We start from the raw sequence: 15,530 nt of genomic DNA on the forward strand, positions 1-15,530 counted from the left end.
GAACTTAAGGACTTTCTGTCCTTAACTTTGAATTCCAGGTTCAAATTTTAAGAACAAGAAGTCCTTAAGTTTTAAACTTGAATCTATAAGTTAAAGACAGTTAGTCCTAAAATTAGTCTTACAATCACAGAAGTTAAGGATGTAGTGAAACACATTAAGAGACTTACTCTTTTTTGTGACCTCTCTTTTTCTCCTTGCCCAACCACACAATGAATTTCTTCACTAATTTTTCATCTTCTGTGGCATAATGAAAAATACACCTACGAGTATAGGTTGATTTCATCCAACCTGAACTCTTCGGAGTATTTTGATTGTCTGCCTTGGAACTTACTGCTTTTCCTTCCTTATCAAAAGGAGATTTCAACTGCCAGCTTAACTTCTTGTTCCTTTTACCTCGACCAAGTTCTTCTTCAACATTTCCTTCACCCTCCATAGTCAAAGTCGTATCAATGTCCATTTGTGTACTTGGAGGAGTAGGAGTAAGAAGAGAAAATGACGGACCATCATCACCAATACTGTCTCTCTTTCTTTTCCTTGTATATTGGTTAAGATTGTCATCATTGGTGTCCTCTTTATTTTCCTATGCTGGCGACACTATATATATATATATATATACATATTCATATTAGTTTTCTGCAACAGGTCAAATAAAGAGACAAAATTTCAACTGTACATATAATAATTAGGGCACAATCAGTACATGTCTTCTCCGCAGTACCTTCTTATGTTTTTTCAAGAGACAACTCAGCTAAGATATTGCGTGCAACATTTTCTTTTTCTTGCAATTCCACATTTTCTTTATCTTGCAGTTGTTCACCATGATCTTTAGATGCTTGTTGACAAGATTCTGCAAAAATATTTACAAGAGCTAACATGTTAATAATCTTTAATTAAAACAAACATATATAAAATTAAAAAAGCACTGCCTAACCATTTGCAATATCCAAGATCATTCCAGCTACATCATCATCATCACATGTTGCATCTATAGATTTGGAACCAATCTCACTTCTGCCTATGTCTTGAGATTGTAGTCCAGTTTTCTCTTGATACTGCACTCCAGCTTCTTCGCTTGCTGCTTCAAAAGATACTGTAACATTTGCAATTAATACCCATTCTAATAATTTACTAAAATAAAGATACAATATATAATGAAAATTTTATCTAACCTTGACTGGCACAAGTTTGAACTCCAAATTTTTCTTTGTATGACAGCGGTGTAGAGATATCATACGTTCCTTCTAAGCATTTGCATACAATCTCGCTGACACTTGTCCCCAATGGACTTGTTAAATCCTCCTGTGATTGCAATCCACAAACTCTACAAATTTTCTCTGGCACTCCTTTCTCTTGTTGATTCTCCTGCTCTTGACAATCTCCTAAATCTTCAACTTCTGCATGCACATGCATAGTTTATATGTATTAATCTATTGAATATACATTTCAACGAAGAAAAAAATCAAAATCTATATCTAACCTTTCCCAATATCAGTAACATTTTCAGTTTCATCATCTAGATGTGCATCTCTAAATTCTCTTTCATACTGACCCTCTGCATGCACATCCATCATCACGTTCAACACCACCTGCATCTTGGTTGAATATGCCAGTAGGCTCAGTAGCACGACAATGATCATCAACTCCATATTTTCTAATTGGAACACTAGATTCTCTATCTGTGTTCATCTGATCAGCTTTCCCAAACATGTTCATCAAAGTATCAAGCTTTGATCCTAGAGTTTTCTTTAAATCCTGAGAAAGCAACTAAGTTACAAAGAGAAGGACATGTTTAAAACTTAAGGACAGGCAGTCCTTAAGTTTGAACTCAAAGTTCAAAACTTAAGGACATGCAATCCTTAAGTTTGAACTCCAAGTTCAAAAGTTAAGGACAAGAAGTCCTTAACTTTGAATTCCAAGTTCAAAACTTAAGGACGAGAAGTCCTTATCTTTCAATTCCAAGTTGAAAATTTAAGGACACAAAATCCTAAAGTTGGACTAACTGAAGTTACCTTGATTTCATTCTCAATCTTTTTTTCTGATACAACAATTTTCTGATTAACTCTGGTAACTTCTGCTTGCAAATCCTTCTTAAAACTCTCTGATAATCTCTGAATCAAAAAACATAATATAAAAAAAGGTGTTCGTAAGCAAGAAATAATCAAATAAAAAACTAATACTATTAAAAGGCAGAAACACATACTCTAACAATTTCCTTAAGTACGCCTTCGTCAAATTGTGTGGAAGAAGACCTTGGGCCTCGATCTTGTGAAACTGGCTCCTCCACACAAAGAGGCTCTGTATCTTCTTCTTCCACGGGAATAAAGGGTGACACCTCAATCAACTTAAACACCTATTATATAAGAAAAACTAAACATAAGTATACATAACTAAAACAAATAAACAAAAAAAGAGATAGTAATTACATTAACTTACTTTTTTATTATGGAAATATTTTCTACAAAGAGCATCAAATTGTGGAGACTTCATTTCAGAATAACATAACATTCGAGGATAACCAACTTCTTTGAAGTTCACAAATTGTTTCTCTTGGAAAATAGGAAGTACTTCCATAATCCAGACACAAAACGCAAAAGGAAAGCCAACTAAAGTGTAGCTATCAATATCTTTTTCTTTTTCTTTCTCCTTCTCAACATCATTCTTATTTGATTTCAAGCAACTCTTCAATGATTTTAATAGCGTCTCATAAGCAAGAGAGCCCCAGTTGAAGGAAGCGCAAAGTGGATCATCGTCAATAATTTTCATTATTTACTCCGATACATTCCTATTTTTCCTCTTGCCCATCAAAACCGACTCAACAAAATAGAGTGTTGCCAACTTCAAAGCATCATCATCACTGCCAGCAAATGATGAAGTTGTACCATGTGGGCGACTAGAAATAAAACTATACAAATCAGCCAACTCAATTTTGTCCTTTCCAGGGAAATAGACTCTTAAAAGCCTATTCTCTTTCTCATTTAAACCTTTCATGTCAAGCGACGAATAAGACTTCAAACCAGTAATAATATGGAATGCATCACGAGTAAACTTAATATCGCGGTCAAATACCTTGAAGGTCATCGAATCAGGTTCATTACTAACAATTTTAGAAAGCAATACACAGTGCATAAGTTTACCCGAGAACTTCACACTTTGTAATCTGAAGAAGTTGCCAAAAATACTTTCCCTCAATTTCTTCCATTGGCTATTCGACAGAAAACTTTAATTGTTTCCTTATATTGAAAATCTCCTTTCCAATATACCAGAAAATTACGCCAACCGTCAAAATCAAACAAATGATCGCCTTCCATTATAACACTAGAAAAGAAGGAAAAACAAACAAAGATTAGGACTTAACTTAAAATTTCAAGTTTAAAAGTTAAGCAAATACAATCCTTAACTTTAAATTTTAAGTGCAAACGTTAAAGAAATGCAGTCCTTAACTTATACTTTCAATTTCCAAAGTTAAGGACACTTAGTCCTTAACTTCAAGTTTCATGTGCAAAAGTTAAGGACAATAAGTCCTTAACTTTAAATTGTAAGTGCAAAAGTTAGGGAAATACAGTCCTTAACTTATACTTTCAACATCCAAAGTTAAGGACACTTAGTCCTTAACTTCAAGTTTCATGTGCAAAAGTTAAGGACAATCAGTCCTTAACTTTAAATTGTAAGTGCAAAGGTTAAGGAAATACAGTCCTTAACTTATACTTTCAACATCCAAAGTTAAGGACACTTAGTCCTTAACTTCAAGTTTCATGTGCAAAAGTTAAGGACAATCAGTCCTTAACTTTGAATTCCAACTACAAAATTTAATGTCGTTTCTTCCTTACATTTAATGAACACAGTTAACTGAAAATTCATAATCACAGTAAGCTTATGAATTTCTACGACTATTTTTATGAAATATACCTACATAATCAAATATATTGAATCAACCACAAACACATTTCAAATTTCACACACTAAAAATTTATCAAAAACAGAATCACACAAAATATACTACACTGAATCAACATATAATGCTAATTTTTGAAATTTCACACATACTTCACACGGCATTGAACCAACTTACACATAAAGAAAAACGAAAATGCATAAAAAAAAAACATATTACCAGTCGCGATTGACAGAAGATGACGGAGAAGATGAAAGAGCAGAAGTTTATCTGAGATTGCAGTTTGCATGCGAGGAAGATGAAGAAGCGCAAAACACGGAACCCTGAACCGCTCTCGTCTGAACTCTGAACGAATGGAAATAAGGGTTTTCGTCGATTTTGGGATTATACAAGAAATAGAGAAAGGGTAATTGTGTCTTTTCCCCCTTAGTAGTGGCTATTTTTTATAAGCATTTTAAATAGTGGATAAAAATTAAATACACCCTTATTTAGCGGCTACTACACGCCATTTTTACCCATACACCAGCCAACTAACAGTGTCAAGTGTAATTTCACAAACAAGAGGGGTCGTTTTTATCATTTCCATAAGTTAAATTGAGGTCCATAAAATTTTAGAAAATAACCACAAAGGATAGAGAGAGAGCTTTTCAATCCTCACTTTATCCATATACCAATAGCTTCAGAAAAACAAAGCTCAAATGTCACTAACAATGGCTTCTTCATCTTCAACTTCACTATTCTCCACATTTCTCAACCTTTCCCCTCAAAAAGCTACTGGTTTTACTTGCCGTACATCAGTTAAAATTCCATCAATTACCCAGAAAACTTCCCTCAATCTCAGTTCTTCACATAACATTTCAGCTTTTGCCCCAATTGTCTTTAACAAAGTCTCATTTGCTGCAACACCCACTAATGGAAATCCACAGCCGTTGACTGTAGTGTGTGCTAAAGGGTACAAAATGAAGACCCACAAAGTAAAGTTTGCATTTTAATCACTTTTTTATGTTTTTTTTTTTTTTTGTGTGTGTATGTTGTGGAAGTTTGGTGATGAATGTGAATTGGGTGTTTGAATTTGTGATAATCTTGGAAATTTTACGCTGCAACATCCACTAATGGAAGCTGACTGCTCTTAATTGTAGCGTGTGCCAAAGGGTACAAAATGAAGACTCACAAAGTAAAGTTTGCATTTTTCTCAATATTTTTTTTATGTTTGTGTGTTTGGTTTTTATATGTAGGAGGTTTTTTGTGGTAATTGTGATTTTGGGTGCTTGAATTTGTGATAAGCTCGAAATTTTCAGGCTTCAGCAAAGTAAAGTTTCTATTTTGCTCGCTATTTTGATATTTTGTGTCTGTTGAGTTTTGATGATGAATGTGAATTGGGTGTTTGATTTTGTGATAATCTTGGAATTTTCAGGCTTCAGCAAAGTCTGCTTCTATTTTGATGTTGTGTGTGTGTGTGTTTGATTTCCATATGTGCAGAGTTTATTTGTGGTAATTTATATTTTGGGTGTTTAAATTTGTGATAATCTTGGAAACTTCAGGCTTCAGCAAAGTAAAGTTTCTATTTGCTTATAATTTTGATGTATTTGCGTGTGTGTGTCTGTTGGGGGGTGGGGGGTTGGATGGGTGGGTGGGGTGGGGGGTTGATACATGTGGAGGTTTTCTGCGGTGAATGTGATTTTGGGTGTTTGAATTTGTGATAATCTTGGAAATTTCAGGCTTCAGCGAAGAGGTTTAAGGTATCAGGTACTGGGAAGATATTGAGGAGGAGAGCTGGGAAGCAGCATTTGCTTAGGAAGAAGAATGCTAAGAGGAGAAATAGACTCTCCAAAACGGTTTGACCTCTATCTCTGTGAAAATATAAATTCTGTTGTGAATGCTTGCTTAAACTAAAAAAGATCAAATCTTGGAGCAACATTAAAGTTGTCTCCGTGGGACCTATAGGTCACGGGTTTGAGCCGTGAAAACAACCACTAATGCTTGTATTAGAGTAGACTGTCTACATCACGCCCCTTGAGGTGCGTCCCTTCTCCGGGTCCTGCGTGAACGCGGGATGCTTTGTGCATCAAGCTGCCTTTTTTATTGAAGTGGTGATTAATGAATTTGGGAAGAGACTCCATATTTTGTATTGCATCGATAAGATAATGAAAAAGAGATGCTTAAGCATGTGAAACATTCCAAGGAAATATCTCAAAAAGATTTTTATGTGCAAATATCTACTGCTAGTTTTCAGTTCCAAGCAAGGAAAATAACTTATTTATTCATGTAGTTTTTGGTTAAGCATTGCTCAATATTGTATCAAAAGAATACTAATGCAAACCACGCTATAGCAAATGTTGTTATTCTACTAGACGGTAGTGAAGAGAGAATATTTTATTTATCTCCATAGCTGGTTCATTTGGATTAAAGGAACTGTGGTCTCTCTATGAATATTTACTGCGTAAGGTTTAACAACAACAACAACTACGCCTTAATCCAAACAAGTTGGGGTCGGTAGATATTCACTTCTTCCTTTAAGCTAAACTCAATATAATCATCGTACTTACCTCGTAAGGTATGCGGGTTGAAAATCCTTTGGAGCTATTCTTAATAATTCAACCTATCTTGTCGTGTATTAGATAAGCTACACCCCTCCCTATTCTTCTTCTCTCCCTGGCGGTGTAGTATGCCATACTTAAAAAGATGCCCTTCACTTACTTGTGTGAGCTCCCTGCCAGCTCATGCTCCTTATCAACAACCAGGAGGTTGATGCTCCATTGACGTCCATCAATAGAAGGAGAATGCTACTTCCCTAAATCAAGGGATGGCGTGCTTTCAATTCCATACAGCTACCTCCACGCTCTTCCACTGCCTGAATTACCAGCACAGTCTTGCTTGTTTTGTTCAACTCAAATCTCTATTATAGCGCTTTCTCAACTCTCTCTAAACTTATATAATGAATGTGATGAACATGTATTGGCTTTGATAACAGTAACTATACCCTCGAAAGCATGTAGACAGAAGGCCCTTTTTTCTGACTAGGGTTTAGGACTATGCCCTTGCTTTCCGATATTCATAAAAAGGCCTAGGTATTTTGGCTAGCCACCAGTTGACATGATTAGTTGACTATCCTTGTGTATACAATAAAGACAAGTGTCAGAATCCCAAGCGAGTTGGAGTTTGTTGTGGGAATCTTCACTATCCCTTATGCTTCTTTGAACCCGTTTCATCTATTTTTATGGATCTGCGAAATAAAAATGTCCATGACTACGAAGTTAGAATGTCACTTGCACAGTTTTTAGATAAGAGATATTTGAATAATTCTTAACAGTTCATAGATTCATTCCATGATTGCACAATATTTGGTCCAGTTCCTGTAGTGTGCTTGACATGTAAAGTACAAGTTTATTATTTATAACAGCCATGTTCTCCAAAACATGCCCTGTATGCTTTTCTATTCCAACACAATGGTCCAAGTATGCTTCTGCCATAGGTGTAATCTAGATGATATTTGTGCTAATAGCCGAGGATCTACCGAAACAACCTCTCTTCCTTCATAACGTAGGGGTAAGGTCTGTGTATACATTACCCTCCACAGACTCCACGTGTGGGATTGCACTGGATTTTTGTTGTTTGTTGTTGTAGGCTTGCACAAATACACAGAGGTACCGAAAGAGTTGGAGATTATGATTATAAACCATTATTGTATGCACTAGACCTTTTCTAGATGTCTTAGAGTCAGATGTAATTTCGAGAGTAAGATTTTCCAAGTGTTTGGTGACAGGTTCCGGTAATGCAACTTCCCTTCTTCTGCATGCCATCTTGCTCTATAATATTATCGATGCGAATGAATGACAGTACACTTGAGGATACATTAGTTGCAAATTCATATTTAGCGAAATTGTGAGAGCCACTTTTTGGCGTTGAGGAGATTGACTATATGCAATATGCAAATAGTCTCTGGTTCTGACCATCTTCCTCTCAACTTTTACGACCGTTCAAAGTGATTAAATCTGCTTTGAACCCTTAATAAGTCATCGTGTTGGTGATATTTTATTAATACGGCTTGCACATTTTCTTACCCTCCCTCCACTTTCTAGTACCTTCCCTATCCTCTTTAACCTTTTGAGTCTGGAATTTCCTCCATCGAAGATGTTTACTTTTGTTTAATATTATGACCTCTTTTCTTGTACCGCGAGAAATCTTGCTATAGATGCTTCTTGGCCACAAATTGAAACATGAAAAATACTCAGCATCTAAATCTAGCTCCCTTGAATCTTCTTATCACGTATCTTTTTGTTACATTTTTTCCTTTTTGGTGTGCATTTGCTTTTTCGTGATAGATTTTTCTTTGAGCAATAGTACTTTTTTCTAACACTTGGTTGAGTTCAGCAACTAGCCGATTGACCTCTTATATGTGTTCCGTGTTGCCTTTGTAACACTAATGGCATCACATACTCTTTGAGTAAGCAAGATCAACCATACATTTGATTTCTCTGGAAATTTGGAAGGCTATATTCTTAGTGCAGGATAAAATGAGCGCTGGTTTAAGAAATTTGGAAGGCTATATTCTTAGTGCAGGATAAAATGAGTGCTGGTTTAACGGTATCACATAAATAGAACGAACTTACGCCAAAAACGTAGAGAAGGAAACACGTCTATTTTCTGGCTCGTGAAACTCTCTAACTTCCGCTGTAAGATATGCAGTATGCTTTCCTCAAAGTTGGATGACTCATAATCTTGATGTTTGTGGATACAGGTACAAGTTGATCGCAGCGACTACAACAATGTAATTGGTGCATTGCCATATCTGAAGGTAAACCGAGCCAATTAAGGTCAAGATGCAGTTAGATACAGACTCTTCATCAAGTTGCAGAGCTCGACGGGGTTCTCTCTTTTTGTATAGAGGATGAAGAAAACACCATTTCTTGATTACCCCTTCCAACTTTAATCCATCTGAAATTCTTGTACTTATGATTTTTCATATCATTTTGACTTGTTAAGCACCAGTAAGTTCTGTTTCTTTTTCCCTTTGTAACTTTGTAGAAACTCTTCAGCATCAACTTTGTAAGTTTTTTGTGCAAGTGAGCTTCTATTTTCTTAACTTGCTTTGTTTGATAGACAATATGATTGTGCAAGATATATTACTATAAAGATAAAGGATTTTAGTTATATTTGGCCTCATCGCTTTGGTCTAATGTAAGAGCGTAGCACGTGATATGTGGGGTTAGGGATTTCTCAGTATTAAAAAAAGTTATATTCACTGAAAATGTAACTTTTACAGTATCAGTTTATTTTAACATGTGACAATAGTGGAGTTACTATTTTTACCAGGTTATTGATTAATAATTTTAAAGGTGTGATAAAAAAAATTTCGAGATTCGATGATGATTTAGTAATCGATGCATGTGAGCTCCTTTCTCACGACGAGAGAAGAGCAAAGACGTTTCTCAAATTCGATAAGAACATAGTTGGTGCACCTTGATTAAGCTTCATTTGGTAAAATAAGATTTGAACCAAATGTGATGTCCTTTATGAATTTACTTGAGATAAAAATTTATGAATTTACATGTGGACTAATCCTTTTAAAGTCAAATACTGCTGCAACATTACTCAAATATGTTGTAACAGCTCTTGGGAATTGGCGGTCTCTAGCAAATAAATATACACAGACAATCCAACGAAATTCGTCTTTTTATTTTTGGTTTAATTCTTTTTGATTCGATTAATAAATTTAGTATGCAATATACATATGTTTCCAATATCTCTCTTCATTTTTTTTTGGTTTAACTGATCCGCGCATCGCGCGAGTAAGTATACTAGTTATTTTTAAAAGTGATATGATGTAAATATTTTTTTGCACCGTTAGTACATAAAACTAAAACTGGATACATAAATTGTCGTATAGTGAAACAAACTGTACGTCTGTAACATTTGTGGTATTACGTTTGCTTGGCATGTAATTTTATACATATCTCACTTAGCAACAAAGATTAATTTTTTTTATTTATAGATTTATGTTTGCATTCAGCCAGAAAAATAGTTAATTCAACGCATGTCTAGAGATATAGCGTGTAATAAATAGAGGTTCAGCATTCTTTGATTAGTGAATAACTATAGATATCCCTAATGATATAGGATTACTCAAAATTTAATTTATAATGAGGTATCACTAAAACATATAAAATTTAGGAGGAAATGGTTCTCTTGACCAATTTATTATGCACCATCTTTTACTTTTTTTTAAAAAAATAATTGTGAATTAATAGTTTTTGCTTACACGTTTTATTATATTAAAAAATACACTAAATATTTCGTATTCACTACGGTTTTAGCAATAATACTTTTATCCACCCTTCTGAAATCTGAATTGCTCAGATTTAGGCTCCGTTTGTCCATAATTTTTTTTTTCCTTTTTTCAATTTCTTTTTTTAAAAATGTGTTTGTTCATGAAATTTTGAAAGTTTTTATTAAAATTTCAAAAATAAAGTTTTCAAAAACTACTTTTCCAAAATTTTCAGAATCTTTTTTTCCCCACTTAGAAAACTGCAACATTTTTTTCCCAAGTGAAATGCATGTCCAAATATAATTTCAAATTCCAAATATTATTTTTCAACTTAACTCTAAATATTACTTTTTTTTTTCAAAAATTACAATTTTTATGTCCAAGAACGCCTACTTATTTTTTATTTTTTTTATTTTTAATAGCAGTTGCTTCAACAATCATGACATGACCTACACTCTGAATGAAAATGACATAGACAATCATTTTTGGGGGTTAACATAATCTTTTTCTTAATTTTTAAACTTTTTGGTATGCTACGTCATATTCCATATTATCCAAATGCTTACGTTAAATAATGCTTTTTTGACAGTATGACTCCTATGTATTATTTAATTTTATTGACCCCCATATAATATTTTTTTTGAGAAAGAAAGGAGAATCTATTCATCCCATTAGTTGAAGGTGTGTGACTTTCAAATTGAAAAAAAAAAATTAAAAATAATAACAATAATACAGAAAGGATCACTAACTATGAACTTATCCAGAAAATTAAGTAAAGAAAAAAAGAATAAAAATTAGGAAAAAGTTACACATTTTTAATGATAATTGCTTATATACTAACCGAAATTACTTACTTTTATCTACAACACTTTAAGTAAGTCCATAAGCTAGAACACATACTTCGGGTTCGATCAAATCATGTAGCTTTAATCCAAACGTTATAATTGTTTTAAGAAATTTATTAAATATATATAAATTATTAATTTAGAACCTAATAACTTAAAGAGAAATTTTCATAAACCACTATTGCTTAATTAAAGCCTAATAATTATAGTTTGCCTAATTTTCATAATTAGCTACTATTTAATTGTTACTAACTTGTATCACTTGTATTCAAATGTGCAACGAATACATTCGTCTAACGAAACAACTAAGGCGAAATCTATAAATACAGAAAAATAAAATGTTCTTGTTGAGAGTCAAACTCAAGACGTCCACTAACTAAGCAGACGCTCTAATCAATTGAGCCACGAGAGATTGTTGCTCTCTTGTTTCAGTTCAAAATAATTAATCTCTTATTTTATTGATTTGCTATAATATTCAAATATACCTATGAATGGTAACTTTGCTGAAAGTATAGCTACGAATAATGAATACAGTGTAAATATTTGACGTGTCGCGTAATTTTCCCTAACTTAAACATACTAGAATCCAAAATCTATAAACTTCAAATTCTGTATATTTCGAGTAAAATCGATAAATTGCACGTGTCATTATATATTTCGAGAAAAAGTTCATTTGTTTATTTTTATTATAATTTAAAACCATTATATTTCATATTGAATTGCACGTGTCATTATATATTTCGAGAAAAAGTTCATTTGTTTATTTTTATTATAATTTAAAACCATTATATTTCATATTGAAGCATCATCAAGAGTCAATTTTTCCTTAAAATAAAGGTAAGATTGCTATAGAGTGTAGAGTGCAAATTTAGTCAATTTTAAATAATACACAAATTTGACGATTTTAAAGTTTTTTCTTTTTTAAATGAATAAAGTAGAAGAGAAAACCAAGTAAGAGAAGTAACTCCAGCATCGAATGACACGTGTCACCTCCCACCAACCATTACCCGTCTGATGTAAAGAATCTGGACCCCACTTCCTATATCCAACTTCTAAGCCTACCTGTCACGTGCATATTTAATTCTATAGCAAATTACAAGATTGCCCATTAATAATTTACAAAGCGGGTTTTAATTTATATCCTTCACATTGTTTTTAAATTTCTAAAACAAATTCTTTCATTTAATACAGTTCAAATTATTTGCCTATAATATCTTATACACCCTTTAAAAAAAGATCTTTAATGGGTTTATTCATAAGTATATTTTTCTATTAACTTTCATAGTTCCTAAAATATCTCACTTTATTAATATTTCACTAATGATATTGAGAAAAAAAAATACAAAAATAGCAATAAATAAAAAGTTTATAAATATTTAAGAACAAATTTAGAATGTCTAGGGCTATCCATGATAATTTATAATTATATGATAATACATTAATGCAAGTATACAAATTAATTAGTCATATTTAATAACAAATAGCCTATTTGACAAAGCTTCTGTTTGGCCAAGCTTTTAGCCGGAAAAAATTACTTTTGAGTAGAAGCAGAAGCTGATTTTGAGAAGTAGAAAAAGTAATTTCTTCCCAAAAGAACTTTTTTGAAAAGCACTTTCGAGAAAAGTATACTTAAAAGTATTTTTAAAAACTTAGCCAAATACTAATTATTGCTCAAAAGTACTTTTTAAATTAATTATATAAACACAAATTGCTTCTCATCAAAAGTATTTTTTTGAAAAACACTTTTCAAAATATACTGATTTTAGAAATTTGGTCAAACAAGCTGAAAGTATAAAAATGTATTTTATGTTACAATACTCAATTAAAAAATCAAAAGAAAATTACTATCAATCATGGATAAAATGCATAGTAGAATTGCCTAAAATACTTTTACATGAAGTGCAATAATTACGAAAATTTATAGTATGAAAATCAGAAAATAACTTACCAACAAAAAAATCAGAAAATATGACCTCGAGTTCCTGACCCTAAGCAAGCATCACCCAATAATCAAAGAATGGGTTAGAGAGAGAAACTCTCCCTTCTCACTACAATCCCAACCTCTTTTAGCATGACAACACACGAATCACTAAGAACATTAGAATACAATTCAGAAAACTTAGAGATCCAGCCAATAAATCATGACCTTCCTGAACTTCAACCAATGCATGTTGATGATTCACCTACCCACCAATACTTTCTTCCTATGCTGACAACAAAAACAACAACAACAATAACCCAGTATAATCCCACTTAGTGGGGTCTTGGGAGGGTAGTGTGTACGCAGACCTTACCCCTACCCTAGGGTAGAGAGACTGTTTCCAAATAAACCCCCGACATCCTTCCCTCCAAGAACTTCCCACCTTGCTCTTGGGGAGACTCGAACTCACAACCTCTCGGTTGGAAGTGGGGGTTGCTTACCATCCGATGATGAGCTCAGCCCCACTATCCACAATTCAATCCCTCTTACCAGCTCTGACAAAGAAAGAATATACTCTCCCTAGCAATTCTCCATTATAGTTAAAGTGTTTGGACGCAAGGTAGGTCACCTTATACTCAGGCAAAAACTTCAGGAACTATGGAAGCCATCGGTGCCTCTATCCCTAATTAACTTAGGTAATGAGTTCTTTCTGATCAAATATCAACAAGAACATAATATGAACAAAGCTCTTCATGAAGGCCCATGGTTCGTATTAAACCATTTCTTATCTGTCCGACAATGGGAACCCAAATTCCTAGCATCCAACACTAAACTCACCTTCACTGCTATAATGAGTAGACTCCCTGAATTACCCACGGAATTTTACGACTTATCTATCCTCCAAAGAGTGGGCAACAAAATAGGCAAACTACTTAAAGTAGACTTCCTCTACCTTAAGGGGACGATATGCACGTATTTGCATTGAAGTGCCACTTGAGAAGCCATTACTCTCACATGTATTCATAGCGATGCATAGACAACAAATCCTTTACGAAGGTCTGAACATGCTATGCATCACCTGCGGAAGACTGGGTCACTCCTCTAAGCAATGTCCATATTTCATCACACCACCACTCAATCCCTCAACTACAAATGAATCCTCCCCAAACAAGGAAACTACTAATCAACTTTCATCTAAATGGCAAACGGTCACCTTTCCACGCAGAAGTAATCCTAGAATTGGAGCTAACAGGCAACTACAACTACACGAGGTACTACCAACCAAAGGCCACCCATGATGAAAGAGGCAACATCTACACCAACGCCTACACACTCAATCTCAATTAATTCTACTAATCTAGGATCACCAATCATAACTCATAAACTAAATAATGATATTACAATGCTTAATACTTTTAATGCATTAACTTCCGACAACACACAAATGACCCAATATCAGAAACATTTTCACCACCCAAAGCCTAGCCACCCCAAGCCCATTCCCAGCCCACTAAGCTAGAAACCCATACACTGACAAACAAAGATACTATCTCCCACATGCAACATGTTTCTAGTATGAATAGTGACCTAATGGACACTACTCCCACCCCTCAAAGTGACACGTCCCCAACACCGTCCTCATCCACCAATCCACAAGTACCCCCTCCATGCAATAGCCCAAATTCACTAAGCCCAGAAACCTACCTGTTAGGCAATCATGACTCATCTTCTTCATTCACCAATCCCCAGCCCGCCATTCGATCCCTAGTAGCACCCATTGCTTTAGCTAACTTAACCCAATACTCAAGCCCACGTGACAAGCCCACCCCAATACACATAGAGTCCCACACAATTCTATCACCGCCCCAACCAACGACTCCTGTTTTAAACACCACTGATCCTCCATCATTACAACACAACTCCCACACGCATAATCCTAATCTAAACCCTTCAAATCATACTCATGCAGAGACATCACTCTCCATTATTTCCCCTGAGAACATACAACTATCGTCCATCTCTTCTCCCATTCAGACCACTCAACCATCATCATCTTACTCCTTCCACAATGGACCAACAGAGCGCACCTCCTTTACCATTGATGTACCCGGTGATTTACACCTCACAAACTCCCCACCCTTACGACCCTCCTCAATCATGGCTAGAACTAGGACTACACAACCATGCATTAACTTTCACGATGGTTGTGAACAACCAAAAAGTAATAATTCGCCTCCAAAACCCAGTAGACCTAGCCCAAATAGTCACAGAAGGCATGACATTAGCCATGAACCTTTATGGTCAATACCACTGGACCAGCCTATAGATGGCACACCTCCACAACTGGGGAATGCTGTTCATGGGACAGTACATGGGTCAAACATCCACCAACAACCACATGACAACAATGGCAAACCTTCCTTTTTACCCCATCTCAATCTCCGATCCCATGGATTCATGAAGCCCTCCCACTACCCCCTCCATCTCTTCCACTGTTCCCAATGAGCCCCTTCGAAAACCTCACCCCTCTCCCAAATCCATGAGTCCTCAGCCTCCAACACCAGAAGAACAAGATCTTCTTACTCCTTAAGAAATCACAGCAATCAT

General features: G+C 34.7%; 1 protein-coding gene and 1 long non-coding RNA gene across 2 annotated transcripts; one reads left to right on the top strand and one right to left on the bottom strand.

The window, feature by feature from the left end:
- Positions 1–768: 768 nt before the first annotated feature.
- On the bottom strand, positions 769–1,560 carry LOC138882362 (uncharacterized). Its single transcript, XR_011403953.1, has 4 exons — positions 1,478–1,560; positions 1,170–1,394; positions 932–1,075; positions 769–847 (listed from the first exon to the last, which is right to left on the bottom strand). It is a non-coding gene; the product is annotated as an uncharacterized lncRNA (long non-coding RNA).
- Positions 1,561–4,521: 2,961 nt separating this feature from the next.
- On the top strand, positions 4,522–8,975 carry LOC104246457 (large ribosomal subunit protein bL35c). Its single transcript, XM_009802267.2, has 3 exons — positions 4,522–4,866; positions 5,611–5,727; positions 8,631–8,975. Exons 1-3 carry the CDS (start codon positions 4,591–4,593, stop codon positions 8,703–8,705), a joined length of 468 nt encoding a protein of 155 aa, XP_009800569.1. The 5' UTR covers positions 4,522–4,590; the 3' UTR covers positions 8,706–8,975.
- Positions 8,976–15,530: the final 6,555 nt, after the last annotated feature.

The sequence above is a fragment of the Nicotiana sylvestris genome, chromosome 11, assembly GCF_000393655.2.
Source record: "Nicotiana sylvestris chromosome 11, ASM39365v2, whole genome shotgun sequence".
NCBI lineage: Eukaryota > Viridiplantae > Streptophyta > Magnoliopsida > Solanales > Solanaceae > Nicotiana > Nicotiana sylvestris.

Bases quoted from the DNA above. Each gene is read 5' to 3' on its own strand.
- LOC104246457 (XM_009802267.2), top strand. From the start codon at position 4,591: ATGTCACTAACAATGGCTTCTTCATCTTCAACTTCACTATTCTCCACA. The intron at 4,867-5,610 runs GTAAAGTTTGCA...TGGAAATTTCAG, and splicing joins ACAAAATGAAGACCCACAAA to GCTTCAGCGAAGAGGTTTAA. The intron at 5,728-8,630 runs GTTTGACCTCTA...TTGTGGATACAG, and splicing joins GAAATAGACTCTCCAAAACG to GTACAAGTTGATCGCAGCGA.